Source organism: Crinia signifera, chromosome 2, assembly GCF_055691185.1.
Source record: "Crinia signifera chromosome 2, ASM5569118v1, whole genome shotgun sequence".
NCBI classification, from domain to species: domain Eukaryota; kingdom Metazoa; phylum Chordata; class Amphibia; order Anura; family Myobatrachidae; genus Crinia; species Crinia signifera.
The window spans coordinates 226,136,106-226,162,222 of record NC_139218.1 but is presented as its reverse complement, the minus strand read 5'-3'; the positions used below and the strand labels follow the sequence as shown (position 1 = coordinate 226,162,222).

At 42.5% G+C, this 26,117-nt stretch overlaps 1 protein-coding gene across 1 annotated transcript; it reads right to left on the bottom strand.

The window, feature by feature from the left end:
• Positions 1 to 8,732: 8,732 nt before the first annotated feature.
• HSPB1 (heat shock protein family B (small) member 1) lies at positions 8,733 to 18,172 on the bottom strand. Its single transcript, XM_083171160.1, has 3 exons — positions 17,714 to 18,172; positions 12,335 to 12,398; positions 8,733 to 9,013 (listed from the first exon to the last, which is right to left on the bottom strand). Exons 1-3 carry the CDS (start codon positions 18,108 to 18,110, stop codon positions 8,839 to 8,841), a joined length of 636 nt encoding a protein of 211 aa, XP_083027286.1. The 5' UTR covers positions 18,111 to 18,172; the 3' UTR covers positions 8,733 to 8,838.
• Between the last annotated feature and the right edge of the window lie 7,945 nt (positions 18,173 to 26,117).

Below are 26,117 nucleotides of genomic sequence, written 5' to 3'. Positions count from 1 at the left end.
GACCCCTTACTAGTGGCAGGGAACAGAGATCGTATGTTATACATTGCCTCCGGGGACGCAAGGGGAATTCGATGCGACTTCTCCCGTAGTAGAAGTTGCATAGTATATAGTATTTAGCCTTTAGATTATATTAGTGTGCCAAGCATAGCAAGACACCAAACTATCAATGGTTATCCATCACATAGTTGTACTTCCTGGTTCTGTGTGTGCTGCTGCTGCAGCAAGTCAAATGATCTAGGTAAACTCTAGGCCAGGGGTAGGCAACTGGCGGACCGCGGTCCACCTCCGGTCCACAAGGTATAGAAAAGTGGACCGTCTAAACTCCTGAAACTAGCTGCTAGTTTCAGGAGTTTAAACTATCCGCTTTTCTGTCCTCCGCCAGCGGTCCTAGTGATGCATTGCGGCTGGTACGCGGGTGATGTCACCGCGCACCCGCGCGCAGATCAGTCGGCGCCATATCCTGAGGCTGCCGAATAGCTGGGAGAAGACCCAGGAAGGCCCAGTGGGAGCAGTGGCGGCATGGGGACCCGACGGGAGCAGCCGCGGCAGCAGGGAGCAGCCGCGATGATGAAAGCCCCCAGTAAGTTTAACTATAGGATGGGACTCCTCATAGCAGTATTGTTTTTTAATGGCTTAGCAGCAGTGGGAGGGGGGGTTTCTTCAAAGTAGTACTCAGTACAATATATATACTGTATATATATATATATATATATATATATTGTATATATATATATATATATATATATATTTTTTTTTTACTTTGTAGTACTACTACTTAGTATTTCACAGTATTTTAATCAAGGTCCAGAAAATCATACATATATATATATATATATATACAGTCCAGAATTGAGCAGCACTTCCTCGACCAAATTCAATCAATGGGGTGCCATCCAAAACCCAGCTGGGTTATCATAGACGTCCAGACGGCGGCACTGGGTGAGTGCCGCCGTCTGGACGTCTATATATATATATATATATATATATATATATATATATATATATATATATATATATATAAATTTCTGGACCTTGATTAAAATACTTTGAAAAATACGGCCCCCGTAAGAAATTACTTGCCTACCCCTGCTCTAGGCATACTTCCTGGGTCTGCGTGTGCTGCTGCTGCTGCAAGCTGTAGCCAATCAGCAGCCACCTGGGGGGATATAATCCAGCCTCCCATAGTAATTCTTGCCTTGAACAACTTGTCAGTTCTCCTGCAAGTTCTCCTGCATCAGCTCTCCAAGGTTCAGGTTTGCTCCAGAGATCTGGTTGCCTGTATCCTGCTGTTACCTGCATACTTATTTCCCTGGTTATTCCACTGCTACCAGAGACTCCACTATTCACCATCTTTCATGTGATCCAGTCCTCTGCGTCCAGTCCATGGTTATCACCACAGGCTCCGGATCTTATTTGGTTCCCAGACTATTACTGCCAGGTTCCAGGCTGCATCATCATATACCATGGACTGGCTCCCAGGCTGCATCATCGGTCCTCAGACCAACTCCTCTGCTGGTGTCTAGCTGTACCTCCTATTCCAGTGCTGCCTCTGTGTTCCCCAGTAATATCCAGTGTTGCTATACAGCATTCAGTGCCATTGATCCACCATCAATGGTTAAAGTATTCCATTATCATCATCACGCTGTATCCTTCTGAGTACCACTCCTGCCTGTCACAGAGGAACCCAGAGGGCTGCAACCTGCCCGCTAGTCACAGCGAAGTCCATATCCCCTTGCAAGGGTCACTGGTGAAAACCACTGACAGGTTAGACTCTGCGCCTCTGCCTTGGGTCTCTCCAATTAACTGTGCCTCCTATAGATATCTCCACTGCATCCTTGTGCATAAGTTATAAATACCTGAAACCACCTAGCTTCCGGTTCCCTGTGCCCTCCACTGGCTCACCCAGGTCATTTCTGGGAACACAACCAGACAGGCCAGTGACACACCCATATCACCTTGACCCTCTTACAGAAACTTTATATACCCACTGCCTCTCCATTTCACCCACTCTCTGAATGTAGCCACTGCCTTTTCCCATCAATCTTTCCTGTTGCTCACCATCTCCCACTGTCTCTCACCTCTCCCTTTCACCCATTACCTCCCCTGGCTTCAACCACTTTCAACCTCTTTCACCCATTCCCTAATGTCAGCCACTGCTTCTCACTGTCACCCTTTGTCTCTCCCAGTCAGCCCATGTGTGTGTGTGTGTGTGTGTGTGTGTGATTCCCAATCAGAGCGACCAGGTACCATTCTCTATTTATTCCAAAGAAGCTCAGGAGGCAGATGCACACATCACATTCTGTCCCAGCTCAAAGACCCCTAGAATTGGGGGGCCCTTGGGCAGCTGCCCATTGAGCCCATAAGTTAAAATGGCCCTGGTGCTCAGAAAGAAAACATGCCGATTTATTACATTTAAGTATTTACAGTATTACGCTCCTAGTTAGATGTGTTAGGAAGTGCTCCTTTGTGCTGTAATTTGTAGGCCCAATTTCCCTGTGGAATTTAATATCTCACTGTAGGCTGATGTAGTATCACAATGCTGCACGTTTCTGTTCTAGGGTGTCCACCCAGTGTGGCATAGCCTGGTTCTGACTTGTAGATTTTGTGGGGAGACACAGTACTGTTTGTTCCCTACAACAGCCCAGGGTACAAGCACTATGAGCTCTGTTGCTTGCAGCACCTATGGAGGAAATTTAAAAAAATATTCATTTCACACTTAGGTCAGTGGTGATCTTTATGTTCCAAAGGTACGGCACCTGCACTAGATACACATTCTGAATGTTGTATCTGTGGCTGTGTCCACCTCTTACAATAGAACAATTACATCTGTACTGTAGTTTTACATCTATGCTTACTCCCCTGCTTCCCTACCCTTCGCCTAACCATACGAATGGAGGCACAGGTCAGATATACCCAAAAGTGTGATTTGTATATGAAAACAGGGCTCAAAATGAACCTTTACATAAATGGAAATAAATAATTTGTGAGCGTATTGGGAAATTACATTTACTAATAAAAAATGAAGATCATAAAATATTGTTATCCTTAATACCTATAATCTTTTAACATGAATAGCACATACAGCAACATGTGATTGTAGGAATCTGATATATGATTGCAGCATAAATATATCTCTGTAGCTGGTCACTGTCCTTTCTTCTCTCTGCTACAATAGATTTGTGCTAACCTGCAAGGAGTGGCACAATTCAACTGCAGCGAAGCATCGCATTAGTTTCTTCCAAATTATTTTCCTGCAGTGCCACCTACTGGCTATTCACTGCATATACAGTTTCCCAATGTCAAGGAATAGTTTCAAATTTGCAGATGGAAATTTGCACGTAAATCTGCAATTTTGCTTTTGTATTACTTAAAAATACCATTGTAGAGAGCTTACATATATACCAGCAAGGACGGTGTAATGGTTAGCATTTCTGTCTCACAGCACTGAAGACATGGCTTTATTTACCATCATGGCTGTTTGTATATTCTCCTCGTGCTTGCGTGGGTTTTTACCGAGTACTCCGGTTTCATCCCACTATCCAAAAATATACAGGTAGGTTAATTGGCTCTCAACAAAATTAACCCTAGAATGAATGTGTGTGCATATTTATGTGTTAGGAAATATAGATTGTAAGCTCCACTGGAGCAGGGACTGATGTTCAAAATATTCTCTGTAAAGCGCTGCGTGCACTATATAAATAACTGGTAATAAATAAATAATAAAAATAAATACCAGAGAATATGATATTGATTAAAAATGTCAAAGTTGTTATTACTGTAAGTCAGGGGTGTCCAAACTTTTTGCAAAGAGGGCCAGATATGGTGACGTGTAAATGTGTGGGGGCCGACCATTCAGCCTGACATTCTTTGAAACATTAATCACTTTAGAATGGTCCCCCACTCTGCCCCCATTCAATGTATGTCCCCCAGCGTGCCCCCATTCACTGTATGTGCCCCAGCGTGCCCCTTCACTGTATATTCCCCGCCTGAACAACCCCTTCTCCGTATGTCCCCCACTCTGCCCCCATTCACTGTATGTCCCCAGCGTTCCCCCATTCACTGTATGTCTCCAAGCGTGGACCTTCACTGTATATTCCCTGTCTGACCCCCCCTTCTCCATATGTCCCCCACTCTGCCCCCATTCACTGTATGTCCCCCACTCTGCCCCCCTTTCTCTGTATGTCCCCCAGCCTGCCCCCATTCACTGTATGTCCCTCAGCCTGCCCCCATTCACTGTATGTCCCTCAGCCTGCCCCCATTCACTGTATGTCCCTCAGCCTGCCCCCATTCACTGTATGTCCCTCAGCCTGCCCCCATTCACTGTATGTCCCTCAGCGTGTCCACCCTTCTCTGAATGTACCACATACTGCCTCCCTTCACTGTATATTCCCCTGCAGGAGACAGATGCTTGGGCTCCCGCCGCCGCCCTTCTCCGCTCCGCATATTACGGGAGCAAGATTCCCCTTTGCTGCTCCCTCCTCCCTGCACACTGCTGTGACTGTAATCGCGGTGTAGGGTGATACATATTTTCAGCAGCAGGAGTTGGACACATACTCATCTGAAAGACGGCAAACACGTCTCAGGACGGGCACCCCCTCACCAATGCAGACAGCAATTTAAAGGCGCGCTCGCCGGGGTCCCACCTCTAGAGTCCTGTGCTGTGCATCCCACGTCAGCCTCCTGCTTCTGGCTGGAGGCTGTGGGCCACTTGAAGTGACATAATGGGCCGCAATTGGCCCCCGGGCCGGACTTTGGACATGCCTGCTGTAAGTATTCTTATTTCAGTTGACTTATTATTGAATTTAGATATAACAGATACACAATTAGTGCTTGACACTGCTCACTGTCCCTTCAGAAGTGAGTGGTCCACTTCCTTTAGTCACTGCTCCCCAGGATCCTAACTTCAGTGATGCACCATGCAATGTCACCACCCAGGGCACAGTACTGAAGGGTGTCTGTAAATATATTTTGTAATCTTGTGTTGATTCTAATGACTTTGTACTGGAAATGCCCTCCTTGTTCAGTCCATTCTTCCCCCCGGAATAACAGTTTCCCTCTCTAAACACATTGGGGGAAATTTACTAAAATTGAAATGGCTACGAATTGCCGTATTCATAGCCAGTATACGGGGATTTGTATTCTTTACACAGGCGTATTCATATTCCGGAATACTAATGCATGCGCCATCGAAAGAATATTAATACAAATCACAGTCATTCATTTACTGACCTCCCATATGTTAAATATGTTGGGTATTTGATCCGAAAATATGCCTGGAAATACTACTCAATATCCAGGTGTATTTGGCTGAAGGCTGCACTGATTAGTAAGATCTGTGCAGGCTTCAATTAAAAAAAAATAAAAATAATAAAAATGTTGTGAACCGGGGGAAACTTTGTATACAAGTTCCTTCGCCAAAAGCGTTAAACTCCCTGACTGGCCATCCCGGTCAGGGACCCTAGGGGAGTGGGGACCAGACAAGGCTGATTGTATTTTGTAAAAATAGAATAAACTTCTGTGCTTTGTTGTGGAAATAAATAAATGAAAAGGAAAAAGGAGCAACCAGGAAGACACATAATTCATAGGTGAGGAGAGGAATCCTCTAAAACTGCATTCAATTCAATGGTCTCATTCAGACCATTGGGTCCAGAAAACCTCTCTCTTAAAATGAGTGAGTACCACCCATTATTGTGTTAGTGAGTGGTACTCACACAGGTGAGACAATTTAGCAACTCCTTGCAGTGGTATAAAATCAGGCACTGTGGACACAGTCACTACTTGCTCCTGAGGAAGCCGGACATCCATTAATCTGGGGAAACGCGTTGAGCACATTAAATTATCGGTTGACTGGGATCATCTTCTTTGGAGACCTACCCACTTCTCCTAACTTAGAGCACACCACGCTGAACTGTATCTGAGAAACTCTGAGGCTGTGGGGTAAAAGCATAGTCCCTAATTTAATCGAATATCCGGGTGAGCCACAATATGGGAGTCTTGAGCTCTTGAAATCATAGAGCACTGGTAAATGCTGGTCTAATAATCAAGTTCCTTGGAATACAATTCCCTCTACAATGCCTATAAGGAGGACCAAGGATGGTAATGTTTATACATCCCTGTTCAACTCTTGTGCCAAAAGGGTGAGGGTGGGGGGCCTCTTTCAAGATTTTGCTATGGGGCCCTCAAAGTTCTTGTTACGCCCATGCTTCACTTGGATGTTTCCATACACTGTATTTCCCACTACTACACAAGCATCCACTTTTCCATATACAGGGCGGGATTCTCTAATACCTCCCGCAGCACATCGCCGGCATTCGCAGTTTTAATAATCGCATATGCAGTAACATATGCGATTATTAACACCAAATGTGCGGCGATGTGCTGCGGGTCCCCCCCCCCTCCCTCCGGGAACCCTAACATGGCTCTGAGGGCTCCGTTTCCTCCTCCCTGCACTCGGAAGAGGCACAGGGAGGACAAGATCGCTGGTCCGGGCAGCACAGCAGGAGGCTGCCCGGACACAGGTAAGGGGGGTGCGTCGCGAATCGGCGGGGGGACGCGAAGGGAAGCCCATAGGCTTTCATGGGGTTACGCCATCTAGAACTGGCGTAACCCCCCGCAGCAAAGCCCCGGCGGTGGGGCTTTGCTGCATATGAAAATGAAGCAAAAACCCCGAAAACTGTGTTTTTACGGCATTTTTAGTTTGGTGAATCTCGCCCACAGTATGCATTGGACCCTTGTATGGCTCATCTTCCACAGTGTAACCTTCGCAGTGCATCCAACATGGATGCCTCATCTGGTACATTTGTGGATGGGATGAAAAATACATCGACCTGAGTGTCTTATTGGGAACCTACTCTACACTGCAATCACCCTATTTTGTTTAATTTATTCTAGGGGTAACCTATTCCTCCCAGGGTAATCCTATTCATTGAGCCCAAGATGGCTGGCTTACATGGTAACTTGTTAGGGTGGAATACACCCAAAATGTCTGCACCAACACTCCATTGTGCCTACTGTGCTCTCAAGGCTTTCCTTAATGTCTGTGTGACTTATCTGTTGCTGTACTACATAAATCATATGTATTATGTGCATTGTTGTGATGTCTGCACAACGCCTGGAGTGCTGATGGAGAAAGTGCGCTTTATAATTTACACTTACTCACTATCAAACATAATTAAACACTACTGCATAGAGCAGCAAACATGATCTCATCAAAAATGTGGGTGCTTGATCTTGAAAAACGTTCATGTGCTTGAGGGCTGTGAATCCTGTTTAAACTCAGAGAAAACACAATTCTTAATAAATTTTCCCTGCCGGTAAAGGCTTAGGCTGGGATGTACTAAGCAAGTGCGGTACATACCGCCACACATGATACTAATGGCATATGTACTAACATACAGTATGCCATTAGTATTGCAAAGGACAGCTCTAGAGCTGCCATATTGCAAAGCAGCCAGCTCCAGATGAGAGGATGCCTGTGGGCAGTGTTCCCTCTAAGCTGTGCGCACGTGCGCGCGTGCACGCGCACACAACTCGACGAGCGTGCGCACAGACATTACAACAGAGCGCACAAAGCAACAGTGGTCCCTTTTTGCAGTTGTGGACTCAATTAATGTGTGTTTTACCCATTAACTACATTTTGTGCTGTGTTTTAAATGTTTAAATGTTTAATATCATTTTGAAGTAAAGTTAACACAAATGCTGAACGTCATTTTCCAGTTATATATAACTGACGCACAAAAATTTAAATTTCCTTCCAGAGTTGCACAGCCAAAATCTTTTGCCGCACACAGACTTCGTAAAATTAGAGGGAACATTGCCTGTGGGTCCCTCTCCCCTCCTATGCCCAAGAGCCTCCTGCTGCAGACAGCTGCAGGGACTCCCAGGGTCCTCCTCCCTGCACCTTGAAGGGGAAGTACTTGTTTTTTTTTTTTTACATACTTACCTGGTCCACGGCGTCCCCTGTCATCAACAATGACTATCGGATCCATCTTCAGAGGCATCCCCGGTCCAAAGGATGCATTGCACAGATGCACCACTGGGGATGCTGCTGAAGATGATTCGGATGAATCGGGGGACAAGGCGAATATAAAAAAATGTGGGGAAAAAAAGGGATCTACAGATAAGAGATACTCTAACAGTACCAGTGCTATTGTTGTCATAATTTAAGCCACTTGCCAAGAGGAGGGGTCCCCCCCCCCTTCCCTGCGTTTGCCTGTGTCACCATGTTCCTGGGTTTGAAATAAGAAAAGGCAGAGGCGGACCTCACGGACTTCGTACTGCACAGAACATTCAGATCACTCTCTTGTGATCTCTCTGGTATCTGTCACTAGATAACCTGTCTGTATGACTAAGGGAGTATGGGGATAAACACTGTGCGCTGCTGAGTGGATAGTTTAATTGTTTAATCTGTCTGTATGACTGACATGAACATTCCTAAAAATATACGTACATTTATTTCCATCAACAAGTATATCTTTGTAACTGCTTGGGGCTCATCTACATTTGGATGAGATTCATTTTATGACGCACCTCTCAGATGTAGCAGTGTACGTCCACATTTCTAGTATGTTGGCAAGTATGAGATACAGTACACGGATAGACATGTCTTCTGCTACCATAATGGCCAATACTATACTAGTGACAAATATACAGTATAAACATTATTCATGGACAGTCAGGGCTGGCTCAGAGAGCTGTATAGTGACTGTAAGTACATGTACAAAATAACAAGCAGGCACAATTTCCTTTTATTTTTCAAAATGTATTTTTCAGAAGTACTTTGTGTGTAAAAAGATGTGGTATTAAACAGAAACACGGTGAAATAAATCCGGTCCTCTCTCATTTCTTGGCAGCCTCCTCGGATTTGCCAATCTCAGCCCGGCTTTGGAAAGTTACTGGAATAGTGATCTCTGCAGACTGAATTGCTGGCTTGGGTAGAGGAGCTTCTACAGTCAGAATACCGTCTGGGGATAGAGATGATGCCACAGTAGAAATATCTGCACCTGGTGGAAGACTGGAGAAAGGGATCTAAATTAATTTGATTGATTTACATAAATCACTTGTCAGACAAACCACATTTCATTCCAATATATACTATATATATGCAATCTCTTATCTAAGGGTGTTACATAAACATTGTTAATGAATTTTATTTATATTTATGCAACAACTGACATGCCCAGACATAATCCATATAATTCATTATATTATACGGATTGTTCTTGGTGATTACAACATTCCCACAGTAACACAGTGATTCCCATCCTTTCTCTTCCTTTGACACACATAGATATAATTTGTTGTTTTATTGTACTGTGGCAATAATAGCTGGCATTTACACACTGCTTGAAATCTTGGTTCTGATTAGATGTTTACGAAAGGCCAGGAAGGCTACCTTGCGACCTCTGCCAGTAATCATAACACTGCATGCATCATTCTCATTTATGACATTAACAAAACCCTTATTTATTCCATCATTGTCTCATTATTCCATTAATCAGTTTTTTGGGCATTCCCCTTACCTATCTTTAGGACTGAATTATATAAAGGGAATGAACAGGACAGTCACCCAATGGCTCCCACACATTTGGGGTCCTCACACGGGGCCAGATTCTCTAAGCTTCAAAAGTGATAAAATGGAGAGTGATAAACAGCCAGCCAATCAGCTCCTGTCTGACATTTTTCAAACACAGTCTGTAATATGGCAGTTAGGAGCTGATTGGCTGAAAGTCCACACCTGTTCCTTTCCTTCATACAACACTGATCCCATCAAGAGTTACTGTACACTCCTGCCTTTCCTTTGTATCTGTTTCCTACCTCTCAGACATCTCCAGTGGAACTTCCTCCCCCAACCACACTCCCAACTATGTAATACAATTATTAGGTGCGTGGCTGGGATGGTGCGATCCAGCAAGAGTCACGTCATCAGCCATTTTGTAAATCGGTCTTTCAGGGCCAGGTAGAAGAAAAAGCTGGATCCATACCTTCCCATAGAACGGATGGTTGCCCAATATTGGGAGCCTACCGGCCAATCCAGAAGAGTAGAAAATATCCTATATCTTATACTACCAATAACAGGCAGTAGCCCCTCTGCATGTTCCACCAGTGACATTCTCATGGTACAAGTCCCTATTTTCTCAATTCTGACTACTCCATGTAAACTTTAAGGGTACTTATGTAATATCTGGGCTCCCGTGTTTCTTATGAGACCGCGTCCCCTCGCGGGGCTCGCTGCGCTCGGCACGCTTCGGGCACGGTGGCTCGCTGCGCTCGCCACACTATATAGAATCAACATGGGAGCCCAGATAATACATAAGTACCACTTTAAGTTCTACCAAGCAGACATTAAATTCTTTTTTTTTTTCTAGCCGCCAAATGTCCTTCATCAAACCAGAAGTGGTTTAAGAGAATGAACCAGTCTCCGTGCATCCTGCTCTCAATCCTACATAACACAGTGGAACTTTTGGGACCACATCCATCAAAACAAAAATATTTGACAATTCATTTTTTCATTCTGCTTTGCACTGTGCTGTGGGTCTGGTTTTTAGAATGCAATGACAGAAAATGCGACACACAAGGAAACCTAATTACGTGTGCTGAAAGTATTAAAGATGATGGAAAAACTGGTTCAGAATGGGTGTACATATTGGCAAATCTATCATGCACTGTAGGTGTGGCTGATTTAAAATCTGCAGAGGGGTTATTTTAGATAAAGTATAAATTGTGATGTAAAAATAAAGCATTTGTGGACTACATGTACATGTGTAGCCAGTATTTGCCCTGAATGCCAAAGAAATGTATTTGCACCTCTGCATGGAACAAGATTTTGCCAAGGAGCACATGCTTTGCTTCCAACTCCGAAAAGGCCCAAATGTGTCCATGCTTTTATCATACTGTGCATTTGTATTACTAATAGATTTATTGATTGTGATTAAAACTGAGTACATTTTCCTGAGAATAGTACAATAGGGAACATTATAGGTTGCCATATATCTCTTAGGTTTAAAATAAGTTCTATAAAAAGTTGTTCGTGTGAAAGCGAGATGCAAAGAACTTTGAGAGCCTCCTTGGCTGGAATCCCAGTGGCAGCTTCTTATCATCTAGGTCAGGTCACGTTATCTCTCTTTGTTCCTGGTACCAAACATTAAACACTGTGTGACAGACAGCGGGGGTGATTCTGATTCATGTGCTCCCATGCAAATTGGCATGGGAGCGTGATGTTTTTAATGTGCGCATGTGCATACTCTGTGTGCGAGCGGCCAAGGTGAACAGAGTGTTCGCCGGGCACTAACAGTGCGGGCAGGGGGTGTGGGCCGGCGGGCCGGGGAACTCGCCCATGGGAACGCCCAGCATGTCACAGGCGTTCCCATGAAAACGCTGGGCATTCCCATACAAATGAGCGCTGCGCTGCATGTCAACCAGGAACACCCCCAGTGTGTGGCTAATATGGCTAGATAGTACTTTCATATTCCTATTGGAATACATATGGATGACTGATGGATTTAGTCACAAATACAGATGCCAGCATACCGATGGACAGAATGCTGAAATGGGTCTAATAAGTAAGTAAGCTGCCCCAGGTCCTCTGGATCTCAGGAAGAGTGGATGGATCTCTCGTATTATTTCGGTTCTTACCGAAGTGGGCAGGGTGTTGAGATAATACCAGGAATGATGCATCCATATAAAGAGGGTGAGGCAAAATGAGGTGAATCACATTATGCCCTATGGGGGCAGGGTATAATGCATACCACCCAAGTATCCCAATTTGAATATGATAATATTATGAAGAACCCACCACCCAAGTGGTCAGCCGCATCTCCTCTCCATCTCCTGAAGTATGAGCAGTAAATGTTTAGCTTGGAGTAAAGCAAAAAGAGCTGGTACAGTAATTGTGCACGTGGGCAAAACAAAGTTTTAAAATTGCTGTGTAAACATATTGCTGTCCAGTATTTGTGGGCTACATGCAAAAGTAGTTGGAATTTACCCTGCGTGCAAAAAAAGAGTAATACATGTATTTACAATCCTTGTACAGCTTGTCCAGGTACACAACTGCATGTTCTCTTCTTCTTAACTCCCACCTCAGAATCAGTCTGTGAATGTGTAGAAAGGCCAACAAGCACTGTAGCTGGTCTGATGAGTGATACGATAATCTGTCTGGGATTTATCATATAACTTGTTGACAGATATGTGAGTCAGTAACCAACTGCAGGGGACAGCTGTACTTGTATGTAATACTGTATACAGTAGGGAATAAATGGCATACTGCATCTTATTCTGTTTGAATAAATGGAAGAGATCAGGGAATAATTATATTGCATATTGGTTGACTACTCACGTGTATTTCCTGGTAAAGCATCTGGAAATAAAACCATGTTCATCTTGTTTCTCCTCGTGTTTTCCTACAAGAAAGAAAATATTTATTTATCTACAGTCTTCAACTATTCATTGTTAGAATTTATATAGTACTGTATAATAAATATATATGTTCAGTATGTTCTGTTTATTAATGTAATATGTACAGAACTGGGGTAATGGTGGGGCTCAAGCATTACTGAAAATCACCGGTGACCAGAAATGAAATACTGTGACTGATTCAGTTGGACGTAAAGCTGGCCATACATCAGCAATCTGCAATCCATAGCTGGCCATACATCAGCAATCTGCAATCCATAGCTGGCCATACATCAGCAATCTGCAATCCATAGCTGGTCATACATCAGCAATCTGCAATCCATAGCTGGCCATACATCAGCAATCTGCAATCCATAGCTGGTCATACATCAGCAATCTGCAATCCATAGCTGGCCATACATCAGCTATCTGCAATCCATGATTTGAAGATGTTTTGCAATTTCCCAATCTTACAATCTTTGCCCATACACTACAGATATTTTCAAGTGGTTTGCAGTTTTTGATCTTCATATTGGATCTTAAAATCCGCATATGACCATACACCCCCGAATTGTAATCTCTACAGCAGTAATTACCAGCATTGGAAGAATTGTATGATTGTCAAAATGGTCGTACAAAAGAACAACCGCCACCATACATTAGCAATTGCAAGTCCAATCCATTGTAGATTGTCCAACATGTTGGGCAATCTGCAATGGCGATACAATCACTTTTTGCGCAATTGGGGAAGCCCATGTATCAGAAATGGTTTAGGGCAGTCTTCACAAAAGTGTCAAATTGCCCCAGTCCATCCCAGATGTATGGCCAGCTTAAGTATAGATACTAAGTAAATGTTTCCTGTTTTCACTGTGGGCATGCTCCAAAACCAAGTGCTTGAAGCTACAGGTATTGTAGAGCATACTTGCCTACTCTTGCGCTCTTAGGCGGGAGGCCCCCAAAAATCATGTGGCCCTCATGGCCACCCAGAAGAGAGGGGAAGTCTCCCGGCAGGATCCCCTCGCCTCTGTCTTATCTGTAAAGCTGGTTTGTAAGGTTGTATTTTATGATCCTAAGCTTCCACAGTACTAATCAATCAGTTAATGTGCTATAAAAAGAACAGTAGCTAATTCATACCTCCCAACATGACCCATTCCAGGAGGGACAAGATGCTCTGTTCCTGGACTTTTATGCCAGTGGCAGTAGCAGATGAGGGGCTGCAGCACAGTCCAAAATTCAGATAGGTTAGCCCAACCAACTGCTGCCCCAAATACCAGAGTCCAGGACTCACTGGTGGGGCTCCCCTATTTGAATTTTGGACAGTGGCGCAGTCCCAACTCTGCAACTGCCACTGGCAGGAAAGTCCAGTTTTGTCCCTCCTGGGATGGGTCCACTTCTTATCTCTCCATGTTTTGATACATTGTCTCATATACTGTATATTCTCCATTACAGTTGATGGCTAGAAAAAAGGCATATGTTATTTCTATACTGTGTGCACATAAGAAAATGCATACACACCTGAATGCAGCGTTGTACACATATTGCATTGTGTGTGTGTTCACTATGGGCCAGATGTATCAAGCTTCAAAAGTGATTATGGTTTAAAGTGATAAATAAAAAGCCAACCAGCTCACAACTGTCATCCCCCCCAAACTCAGCATGCAACATGACAGTTAGGGGAGGATTGGTTGACTGTTTATCACTCTCCACTTTATCACTTTTGAACCTTGATACATCTGGCCTTATGTGTTTACTTTGCTGAATGCTAGTCAACATTGTTAGGTCGCATTTCTGCTACCCTCTACTAGATGCCAATATGCTCTGGCAACCATGGCGATGCATGACTTGGGCACTTAGCGAAACGCACAAATCTCTGGATGCCATAAATTCTGAGGCTTGGATGCAGCAGGGAATGGCATCTGTAGGCAGTGTTGCCCAATAGAATCCTATGGGCCTTTTCCATGTCCCCAACACCCAGAGGGATCCAATTAGCACCCACTTAGCACTGCCCGCAGCACATGCGTCATTCGATACATGAGATATCAATGTCCTGACATCACATAAGTCAGCACTTATCGGGAGAACTGTCTTTTGTGATTTTCGTCAAGCACACAGCATTTATATACGCTGTTATGCTTGCAATGACTGGTGGGATGCATCATACATCCTGCCCATAGTAGGATAAAACAGTGTACAAATCCATGAGAAACAATACAACTATTACAGGCATGGGACATCAATTTGAATTCCACATACACAGTTGAAGCTAAAAGTGTATGGCTTTATATGCAAGGTTTGTATTACTTTTTATTATGACAACAAGCAGCAGATTGAAAATTCCACAACAGTATGCAGTAGCACTTTACTATGTTACAACATGTTTCTACACAATGTATTTCAAATGTCTAGAAGACAAATGTTTATTTTTCAACAGTAAAGGTGCCCATACACGTTACAATAATTGCATGCATTTTGGACTACATCGCATCACATTTCATGGGATTTGCATGCGATGCGATCCAAAGCTAGTTCAAAAAGTATGTGCAGCACATACTTTTTGAACTGTGTGATGGGATGTGTGCGGGAGCGCGCATCGCACCCGCAAAACGCACCGTGTTTGGGCACTTTTACATCATCACAAAGAGCTTGTGGAACATTGATGGGTCAATGATAGGCCCCATTATCTGTGCTGGTATGACCCAACAATTAAATGTGGATAACAACTTTTCAGTGTTCACAATAAATTCATGTTTATGTCTCCTGGTTGCCAAATATATAGCATTGTGCAATAAATCCACTAATTCTCTAATGATCAGTAATGGATTTTAAAATCACTATAAGCATGCGTGTAACACAGCATCCCTCATACTATTTCTAGTACATTCTCTCACATGCCATTCTCTCACATAAGGGACTCACACACATGCGCTAACTGAATAAGGGTATATGGCTCATAGGCAGTGGCATAGCAATAGCCGCACAGACCCTGCAGAAACACTGGGCTTGCTTGTGGGTGCTGGCGTTTTGCAAGGACTATTGCTAACATTGCCTGAACTGTCATGTCTGCCCATCGCATCCTGTCAGCCCTCGGAAAAAGTTTAATTCAGCCCCCTTGTCTCTTCCATCATCTTCCGGATCTCTTAATCTTGTCACTGTGGTCTGTCACATCTGCCCTTTCAACAATGTCACTCCCAAAATGGCCACCTCCTCCTCTAGCATGCATAATAACTGTGTCCTATGAGGCCCTTTTGGAACGGACATTGTTAACAAGGGCATATGTGACAGACTCCTGCAGATGTCGCTAGGCGGCAAAAGGGAGGGGGGGGGCCTTACAACGAGCAGATATTGGGTGGGGGTGCAGTATTTTTAGTTATGCTACTGAACATAGGGCCGATAGTAACAGGTCAACACCAAAAGGTTGACATGCACAAGGTCTACATTGATATGCAAAATTTCATAATGTCGACCATGTGCATGTTCACCTATTGGTGTTGACTTATTGACCCCACAGCCCTGGAAGAGTAGGCCCCCTTGCTCAATCTGCACACTTTATATTAAAGTGGACAGAATGTGGAATTATATCAAGTAAATATGAATCCATGTGGAGCGGTCGTGCCATTTCGGCCCACCATCTATGCAAATTTAAGTCAATTGCAGTGGTACCCCATGAGGGGTGGATCCTAATAGTGTGATAAGCCCGGGCCCGCTCTTGTCCCCGCCCACCGGCTTCTTCTCTTTAGGCATTTCCCACAGAGGAGAACCTTGAAGTAGGCAAGTATGAAATATTCGACTTCTAGGGTGAAATGTAATAAAATGAGAGCATCAGAAAGTGAGAGATTTGGTAAGAAATCTCCAGTTGTTTTAAAGCGTCAATCATTTACACTGCAAAATCAAACTGGTTTTGCAGTGTAAATGATTGCCACTTTAAAACACCTGGAGATTTCTTACCAAATCTCTCACTTTCTGATTCTCATCCTATTACATTTCACCCCTAAAGTGGAAACGTGGTTACTATGAGCCTGAATTAAGTTTCTAAGTATAGTATGGTTTGGATATAGCCCGTACACAGATTTATTTTTACATCTAGATTTTAGTTTGGAAACACCCAACCCAAATGTCCGCATACGATACATCTGCCCCATCTGCAATGCAGCATTGTTTTGCCCACTTACTTGCTTTTTTATATTTGCTTTACTCACAGACATGAATCAGACACAGTAAGGTTCTCAGAAATGTTATGACAGAGAGAAAGTGTTACTAGAAAACTAAGGCAAAATCCTGTTGTAAAGCTTTGATTGCAGTTAATATTTCCTAGTGGTGAATTTTTAATGTGCTGCTTAGTGCCCTCTTCTGCTGTCACTGGCTACATGTTGTGGGCAGTTTTTGTAGATGTAATATTATTGCTGGTCTTGCTGTGCAATCTGTGCATTCAGAAACATTTCATCCATTATTCATTTCCCTCCCTCCCTCCCTCCCTCCCTCCCTCCCTCCCTCCATGTTCTCGATCCCAAGTCCACATGTCCTGGTTAAGACATTTCTATCTACTAATAATTTGATTAGTATTATTATAGGGATTTCTTCTTGATTTAATTTGTGGTACTATAAAACCATCATTTAAATGGGTACTAATGTTTTGTTTTTATCACTGAATATATATATGCCTATATGGTCTTTTAATGTATCATTATATGTTCTATTTTGATGTTTTTGGCATCTATCTTTAACCATTTTCCCTACTTGTTTATTGAAACAAAATAATATCTACATACTTCATGGGTTATTGATCAGAGTTTTACTTTTCACTATATTGCCTTAAATGTAATCTAAACAGATATAATTTGGAGCTTTTTCAAAATGAATGTTAAGTTGCTTGCATTGCTAAACCAGTTCAGTATGACACCAAGGGTCGTATGTACTAAAGACAAAATGCAGTAAAAACCCTGTTTTCGGGGGTTTTACCACATTTTGAAATGCACTGAAGCCCCTTTTGGCAGGACTCCGCTCTAGCTGGGGTAACCCCATAGAAGCCTATGGGATTCTCTTTGTGAGGGATATGACACGGATCCCTCCCAGCATGCCCCACGGCTGCCAGCTTCTCTGCACATGCACAGCTGGATTTCCCTGTTAGAAAAAAGGAAGTCCAGGTGGCCGCGGGGATCGCAAAGGGCAGCTCTCATCAGGAGAGCTGCCCTTTGCGTTGCACACCGCCCCAAGCGACGGACAATGCCTACATGTGAATAACGCATTATTGTCAAAGCTAAATGAAAACATATTTTCCCTGCACTGTTTATAAGCAGGTCAATACATATATGCCAGAATTACATACCTGTGATTTCCACAATTCCATCTTTAGTTTTTACGACCAACTCTTCTGGAGAAAAGTGATTAACATCCAGACTGACCTTCCAGCTGTCTGATGTTTGCCGGATCTCTGAGATCCCACTGCTGAGTTGTCGGCTCAAGGCCCTATTGAAATCAGGTACAGCTGCCACGGCAGGTGAGACAACAGCTGGAGTAGTAGGAGGCACAACATCCATTGACTGACTTGGAAACAGACGGACATAACCTGGCCAACTGGTGCTAGGGAATTGGTGCCAGTCTTCAGGAATTCGTGGCATACCAAAGGATTGATCGAACAGTCGGTTTGTACCTTGGTACCAGTCTCGGAATGGATCCCAGCTTGGGGTGCGGAGGAAAGTGAAGGGTATTCTACGTTCTGACATGATCTTGTTTGTCCTGCTTGTGGAACTGTTAGACAAGTTCTCTTTGCTCTGTCTATGCTTCAGTCTGCTGTTGGCATTTGGAAGGTGCAGCTGCTTTATATCGAGCAAAGCATTTATTTTTAGAAGCTGGCATGAGTGTTCTATTATTGGAAATTACACATAGTAGTTGTGCTGGAAAGTTCTTGTGCCTCAGCATAACAATACAGTGACAGGCTATTTATGAATATGTATGTATCACCACATAATACTGTATATGTATGTACTGCCTTAAAGCTAGAACTGCTGATAAAAATAGTAAAGTTGCAACAGATAAATAAATGAGAACTTCTATGTGACATCCTTGTACTCCTGTTTAGTTTCAAATACTGGGAAGATGTATTTAGCTTTAACAAGAGATAAATCCAAGGGTGATAAGGAGAGATAAACGCCCAGCCAATCACCTGCTAACTGCCATGTTACAGGCTGTATTTGAAAAAAGTCAGTAAGGAGGTGATTGGCTGGACGCTTATCTCTCATTATCACCCTTGCATTTCTCTCTTGTTAAGGCTTAATACATCTGCCCCATTGTTATTATTTGATAACATTAGATATACACTAGCATACCTATATTGGACTTACAGTGTTTTATATTTTGACGGAATGTGACAAAAAAATATTTGTGTTATCCACTATTGGTCAGTCAGATATTTTCCTCTACCCTGGTCATTAGGACTATAGTATGTGCAGAGATGTTTGGAAATTGTTCAAACACAGATATAAGGAAAAAAAGGATGTGTCCCTAAGGGCACCTAGGAGCGCGGGGAGTACTGTGTCAGGTGATAAGTAACTCGAAATAATAAGGCAAGACTGCCGCTTCTTTATAAAAGAGGATGTGTGACCTCTTAAAAATAGGACAAATAAACAAGGAGTGACTTAATCCCAGAAACCGGGACGCTGTCACTTTAAGAAGCGCAGAACTGCCTTATTTACCAGTATAAGTATACACAATCATTGTATTCATAAATTTGTATTTATTTAAAAAAGTTTACAAGTTATTATGAAGTGCACTTCAACAATTTCAATTAATAATACATAAAATCCACAGACATGACAAACAACAAATAACACAAATGGCTGGCTGGATGTTTAAGAGGCAATTTAGCAGGCTTTATGGCATGAGATATTCATTTTGTTTAGAATTTATAATCCATGGTATAATTACCAGTCCAGGTCACAGTCAGTGTTCTCCAGCAGTGAATAAGTGCATGGGGATGCCTCTTGGAACAGATGAAATTCTGTAGGTGGCACGTCACGGATCCTCCCTTACCAGTATATTGACTGGATAACAGCTGTCCACTGTGGATGTGACTCGGCTCGGCTGGAAATAACAAAGGTGTGTGAAGTAGTGTGGAGCTCAAAAACGCGTTTCTCCGCCTTGCGTATCTGTCGGCGGCTGAGGAAGCCGCCGACAGATACGCAAGGCGGAGAAACGCGTTTTTGAGCTCCACACTACTTCACACACCTTTGTTATTTCCAGCCGAGCCGAGTCACATCCACAGTGGACAGCTGTTATCCAGTCAATATACTGGTAAGGGAGGATCCGTGACGTGCCACCTACAGAATTTCATCTGTTCCAAGAGGCATCCCCATGCACTTATTCACTGCTGGAGAACACTGACTGTGACCTGGACTGGTAATTATACCATGGATTATAAATTCTAAACAAAATGAATATCTCATGCCATAAAGCCTGCTAAATTGCCTCTTAAACATCCAGCCAGCCATTTGTGTTATTTGTTGTTTGTCATGTCTGTGGATTTTATGTATTATTAATTGAAATTGTTGAAGTGCACTTCATAATAACTTGTAAACTTTTTTAAATAAATACAAATTTATGAATACAATGATTGTGTATACTTATACTGGTAAATAAGGCAGTTCTGCGCTTCTTAAAGTGACAGCGTCCCGGTTTCTGGGATTAAGTCACTCCTTGTTTACAGATATAAGGGCCTGATTCACACCGGATTGCTGGGCTGCAAATCTTTCCGACCGCTAGCAGCCATCGTAAGGAGGGCTCGTACATGCGCACTATGGACATTGCACATGCGCTCAGGGCTGAAACAGGCTCTAAGTACCAAAGCGGTAAGCTAGGATATTTAGCAAAATCAGAGAGAGTTAGATTTGGGTGGGGTGTGTTAAAACTGAAATCTAAATTGCAGTGTAAAAATAAAGCAGCCAGTATTTACCCTGCACAGAAACAAAATAACTCACCCAGATCTAAATCTCTCTGCACATGTTACATCTGCCCCGCCTGTAGTGCAGCATGGTTTTGTCCATTTTGAGAACAAATTTGTCCGGCGATCAAGTCTGATTTAGTCCCCATGTTAGGAAACAGGGCAACTTCAATGCATAAGTAAAAAAGGGGAACTGAAATGGGCCAACAGATACAATATGGGCTGTCATGACACATTCCACCAATGGAATTTGCATTGTAAATCCCAGTTACTATCTCTCCAGCAGATACATGAGGCTTCCTAATCCCGTGAAATGCATGGAGTAAGAAATTCAACTTAAATACAAATGATGTATTCTAATCTCAAATTTTAATACTGGATGTAGCCTAATGATATTAAATCCCTGGCTAACTACTACTCCGAGCAATCCATCCTAGTATATCTCTGATCTTTCTCATCATTTCTTTAAATGTAATAACCCACTAATGGCTTGTACTAACTAACTAACTAACCATATTTGATATAAAAAAAAATTGAGGAAGGTTAATTCAGAAACGCTTTGGTGTGAGAAGGATCTTGAGGCCATCCATATTTATCCATGCCATCAGTCAGCACCTTTAAGTGTCCTGCTCAGTCCCGGTGAGAAGGATGTTATTGGTCTGTTTATGGACCACCTGGTGAACTTTGTTTTTACCAATCGTCCATTGTTTCAAATAAACATAACTTTGGAGAAAATATATTGAGCCTGATTCCAGATTGGTTGATCATCTTCAAAATAAACATTTACTGTATGTGCATGTAGGGAAACACTTCCAAGGTCAGTACTTTAACAACATGTAGGCATTGATACCTTTATGGACACATAGGGACCAGTATCCAGGTCAGTGTATCCTTTTTGGAATCTTTTGTCCGCCGCCCATTCTCTATCTGATGTAGAATACTATATATAAAAAAAACCCTTTACTGTGAAGGTCAGTGTGTCACTATAGAGAGTCATAAGTGCTGAGAGGATGCTTCATTCCCCTTAAGACTCCTCTTAGATCTGGATCTTCGCTGGGTTACCACCTATTGTTGGTGTTAAGTTGATTATAGGAGTGGTGCGCTTTTAGTGGATACTAAGCAGAGGATCAAGAGTGCGCTGTTATACCGACAATTTGTTTTGTATTTCTATAAGTGGGTGTACATGATTTAAGATATATATATATATATATATGTTACCGGCAATGTGTGAAACTTCGGCAATGTATAGAATCCCTAGGCATTGTATCGAATGCCAAAGGTTTTTTAGGCAAAGTGTGAAACTTGGGTTTCTGGCCCATTCCTTAAACATTCCTTGAGTGCACACAGTATTTATTATATTTTTTACTGTATTGTAATTATGAGTTGCAAGGTGGGGGTTGGAGCCGCACTGACAAATAGTAATCTAATAACAATTTATGGAGAGACCAATGTAAGGACTATAACGAGTATATTCTAATAGTCGTCTGATTGGTGGTGCACCCACGGTTTCAGTATGGCAACTGAAAAAAATTTTTTGTTTGCTCAAGGGAGAGCAGACACAAGAAAGAAAAACGGCTTTGTGGGCGCACTCTTATTTATGTATATTTGTAATTAATTTAAAACGTAACTTTTATTTCGATCAGTTAATATAAGATGACAGAAGGATAGTTTTACAAAAAGTTGTTGATGGAGAGTAGTGTGATAGAAATGTGTCACGTTAGGTACCACTTAATAATGGCACAGCAAAAGTGGGTTTTTAAATCAAAATGTTGTGTGATGGTCGTATGCACTTATCACACTTTATTCTCCATTCGGCGCATCACGTCCTTATCTGCATTGATGTATGGACAATGCGACTTTGGGCGAAAATGAATGGTTTGGATCCCTTATTCGGTTTGATAAACCATAGGGATCTGTGTTGCCCCAGCAACTATTGAGATGGTATTTTTACAGCTTGTATTGCTTGAGCAGTAGGCGTCTCCAGTACAATTTAATTAGGGATACCTCTATTGATACCACACCAGGGGTTCTTCTGGGGTCACCCACAGGATACTAATCTGGCCCGTCACTGCTTAGCTTCCAAGTTCGGGAAGTTTTTGGGCAGTTCCAGTGAGGTATGGTGGTATTCTTGTGAGGATTAATTCCCAATATCACAATTGTCTGGTTTAACTGCGTAAAAGCATTGATAGCTGACTCAATACCTGATTATTATTTGCCAAGTTATTGATTTACCAACTAAATATTTAGTAATCAATTTTTGGAACATCCGCATCGGGGGGGGGGGGGGGGGGGGGGGGAAAGGGGGGGGTTTTGGAGAAGGGAGAGAAGTGGGAAAAGAGGAACAGTGATAGTTTTGATGGACAGCGGAAGACGGGAGGGCACAGTGGAAATGACAGGGAGAAAGTGAAAAAAGACAGAAAGAGAGAAATTGCAGAGTTCTATAAGATTTGATGATGATAGGGTTAAATACCTATATGCTGAGTCTGGGTGGTCTGCTAAATCAGGTATTAAAAGTGGGTTTAAACCAGTGTGTATGATGTATCCACAGTGTTGTCACCTGTTAATTATTGCTCCTTTTTCTATGTTGGTTAATACACAATTTTGCTGACAATGTACCAATAGTAGCCAGAAATAAATCTGCAGCCAGCCGTTTAGCTAATAAGGCTCATTTTCCTCTGTTGGTTTAACACACAATTTCGGATACAATTTTGCTGACACTGTGACAATAATAACCTGCGATGAGTCTGCAGCAAGCAGTTTAGCTGGTAAAGTAACAGTTGTACCTATAAGTGAGTCTGCAGCAGGAAAATAGTTCAGTCTCGAAAATAATGTTAATTAGCTGCTGCCAGACCTATAGATTATTGGAATATGCACAATCGCTGGTTAGCAATGCTGGAGAAAAACGGAGACAGTGTCACTCCACTGCAGAACGCAGGCAGGAGGACACTGGTACCTGAGACGCCGCCTCCGGGCGTCAGAGCTTCAGGTCCGGGTAGGGTCACTGTGGGGGAGTCCCTTGGTGCTGGAAACGCCGCTGCTGGGTTGCTGGGGGGTCCGCTAAACACGTGTTTCGCCGGGATCGGCTTCTTCAGTAAGCGCCATCTTGATGGCGCTTACTGAAGAAGCCGATCCCGGCGAACACGTGTTTAGCGGACCCCCCAGCAACCCAGCAGCGGCGTTTCCAGCACCAAGGGACTCCCCCACAGTGACCCTACCCGGACCTGAAGCTCTGACGCCCGGAGGCGGCGTCTCAGGTACCAGTGTCCTCCTGCCTGCGTTCTGCAGTGGAGTGACACTGTCTCCGTTTTTCTCCAGCATTGCTAACCAGCGATTGTGCATATTCCAATAATCTATAGGTCTGGCAGCAGCTAATTAACATTATTTTCGAGACTGAACTATTTTCCTGCTGCAGACTCACTTATAGGTACAACTGTTACTTTACCAGCTAAACTGCTTGCTGCAGACTCATCGCAGGTTATTATTGTCACAGTGTCAGCAAAATTGTATCCGAAATTGTGTGTTAACCAACAGAGGAAAATGAGCCTTATTAGCTAAACGGCTGGCTGCAGATTTATTTCTGGCTACTATTGGTACATTGTCAGCAAAATTGTGTATTAACCAACATAGAAAAAGGAGCAATAATTAACAGGTGACAACACTGTGGATACATCATACACACTGGTTTAAACCCACTTTTAATACCTGATTTAGCAGACCACCCAGACTCAGCATATAGGTATTTAACCCTATCATCATCAAATCTTATAGAACTCTGCAATTTCTCTCTTTCTGTCTTTTTTCACTTTCTCCCTGTCATTTCCACTGTGCCCTCCCGTCTTCCGCTGTCCATCAAAACTATCACTGTTCCTCTTTTCCCACTTCTCTCCCTTCTCCAAACCCCCCCCCTTTCCCCCCCCCCCCCCCCCCCCCCCCCGATGCGGATGTTCCAAAAATTGATTACTAAATATTTAGTTGGTAAATCAATAACTTGGCAAATAATAATCAGGTATTGAGTCAGCTATCAATGCTTTTACGCAGTTAAACCAGACAATTGTGATATTGGGAATTAATCCTCACAAGAATACCACCATACCTCACTGGAACTGCCCAAAAACTTCCCGAACTTGGAAGCTAAGCAGTGACGGGCCAGATTAGTATTCCTGTGGGTGACCCCAGAAGAACCCCTGGTGTGGTATCAATAGAGGTATCCCTAATTAAATTGTACTGGAGACGCCTACTGCTCAAGCAATACAAGCTGTAAAAATACCATCTCAATAGTTGCTGGGGCAACACAGATCCCTATGGTTTATCAAACCGAATAAGGGATCCAAACCATTCATTTTCGCCCAAAGTCGCATTGTCCATACATCAATGCAGATAAGGACGTGATGCGCCGAATGGAGAATAAAGTGTGATAAGTGCATACGACCATCACACAACATTTTGATTTAAAAACCCACTTTTGCTGTGCCATTATTAAGTGGTACCTAACGTGACACATTTCTATCACACTACTCTCCATCAACAACTTTTTTGTAAAACTATCCTTCTGTCATCTTATATTAACTGATCGAAATAAAAGTTACGTTTTTAAATTAATTACAAATATACATAAATAAGAGTGCGCCCACAAAGCCGTTTTTCTTTCTTGTGTCTGCTCTCCCTTGAGCAAACAAAAAAATTTTTTTCAGTTGTAATTATGAGTATAAGGTAAAATTTTACTTTTAATAAACTTGCTTTTAAAAAAAGATTTTCCCTTTGTTTTTATTCCTTTATGTTCTTGGGAACAGAAGAGGATTGGTTTTTCTAGGTGAAATATAGAATTAAAATCATATACATTTAGACATGGTGCTCATACAAAGAAATGAAATTAGAGAGTGTAGAAAAATAGAGTATTTAAAACAAAAGAATGTTAGAGCCCGTGGTCTGCTGCACTGGATTTGATTTTTTGAGTTTTATAGTTTTATTAAAGGTATTTCCTGGGTCTGTTGTGTCTATGCACTGTTGCCTGTAATTGGCTTTAGCCCAGTTACCTATTTTAATGTATTTAGTATGGGGATATATGCTGGTTATTACTGTTGCCAATATTATTGGCGTCTAATTCAGCATATTCCTCTTTCAGAAAAAGGTGTGTGTTGGGTTTATTTTATTCCCTCAAAACTTGAGGTTATACTGTATCGCTCCCTCCAAATTTAGAGGTTATAATTGCCCCAGCTAGTGGTTATTATATCAGAATTTTGGTGCAGAAATGTTAACGTTTTTTTGGATTTCTGTGTGTAGTTTTTACTTGCACATGTCGCCTTTAAACTTTGGTTTTAATGTTTGTATAATTGCACGGTTGTTTATTGGGTCTATCACTTTTCACCCTGATGTGTATTTCTGTACTGCAGCGAGGGTCCCTGCCTGGATCGACAGTTGGAACCCTGCTGCAAAGGTTTCCTTTAAGTGATTCTCCCACTAAAATTCCACATGCATTTATTCTCTCTTCATTTGCACATATTATATTTTGATATTTCTTTAGCGTTTATTTATAGGTTTTTCTGGTGTATTCTGTATTGGTTTTGTGGGTTTTGTTATTTGTTACCACATTGTATCATTTAATTGTATCCACAAGCATCTCCTGTCTGAATCAATAGTTGGAGCTTTGCTACAATCTCTTACTTTGGGGAGTGTTTGTTTCGATACTATTGTTGTTAATTTGTTTCTATACAGATAATAGTATATCCAGCAATATTGGGGGAAATTTACTAATATGAAAAACCGAGTTTTTCGTATTAGTATTTTCCCTACGACT

Excerpts from the sequence above, each read along its gene's own strand:
- HSPB1 (XM_083171160.1), bottom strand. The coding sequence starts at position 18,110 with ATGTCAGAACGTAGAATACCCTTCACTTTCCTCCGCACCCCAAGCTGG. Across the intron at positions 12,399-17,713 it reads TGGAATTGTGGAAATCACAG|GAAAACACGAGGAGAAACAA; the intron begins GTATGTAATTCT and ends TCTTTCTTGTAG. Across the intron at positions 9,014-12,334 it reads TGCTTTACCAGGAAATACAC|TCTTCCACCAGGTGCAGATA; the intron begins GTGAGTAGTCAA and ends CCCTTTCTCCAG.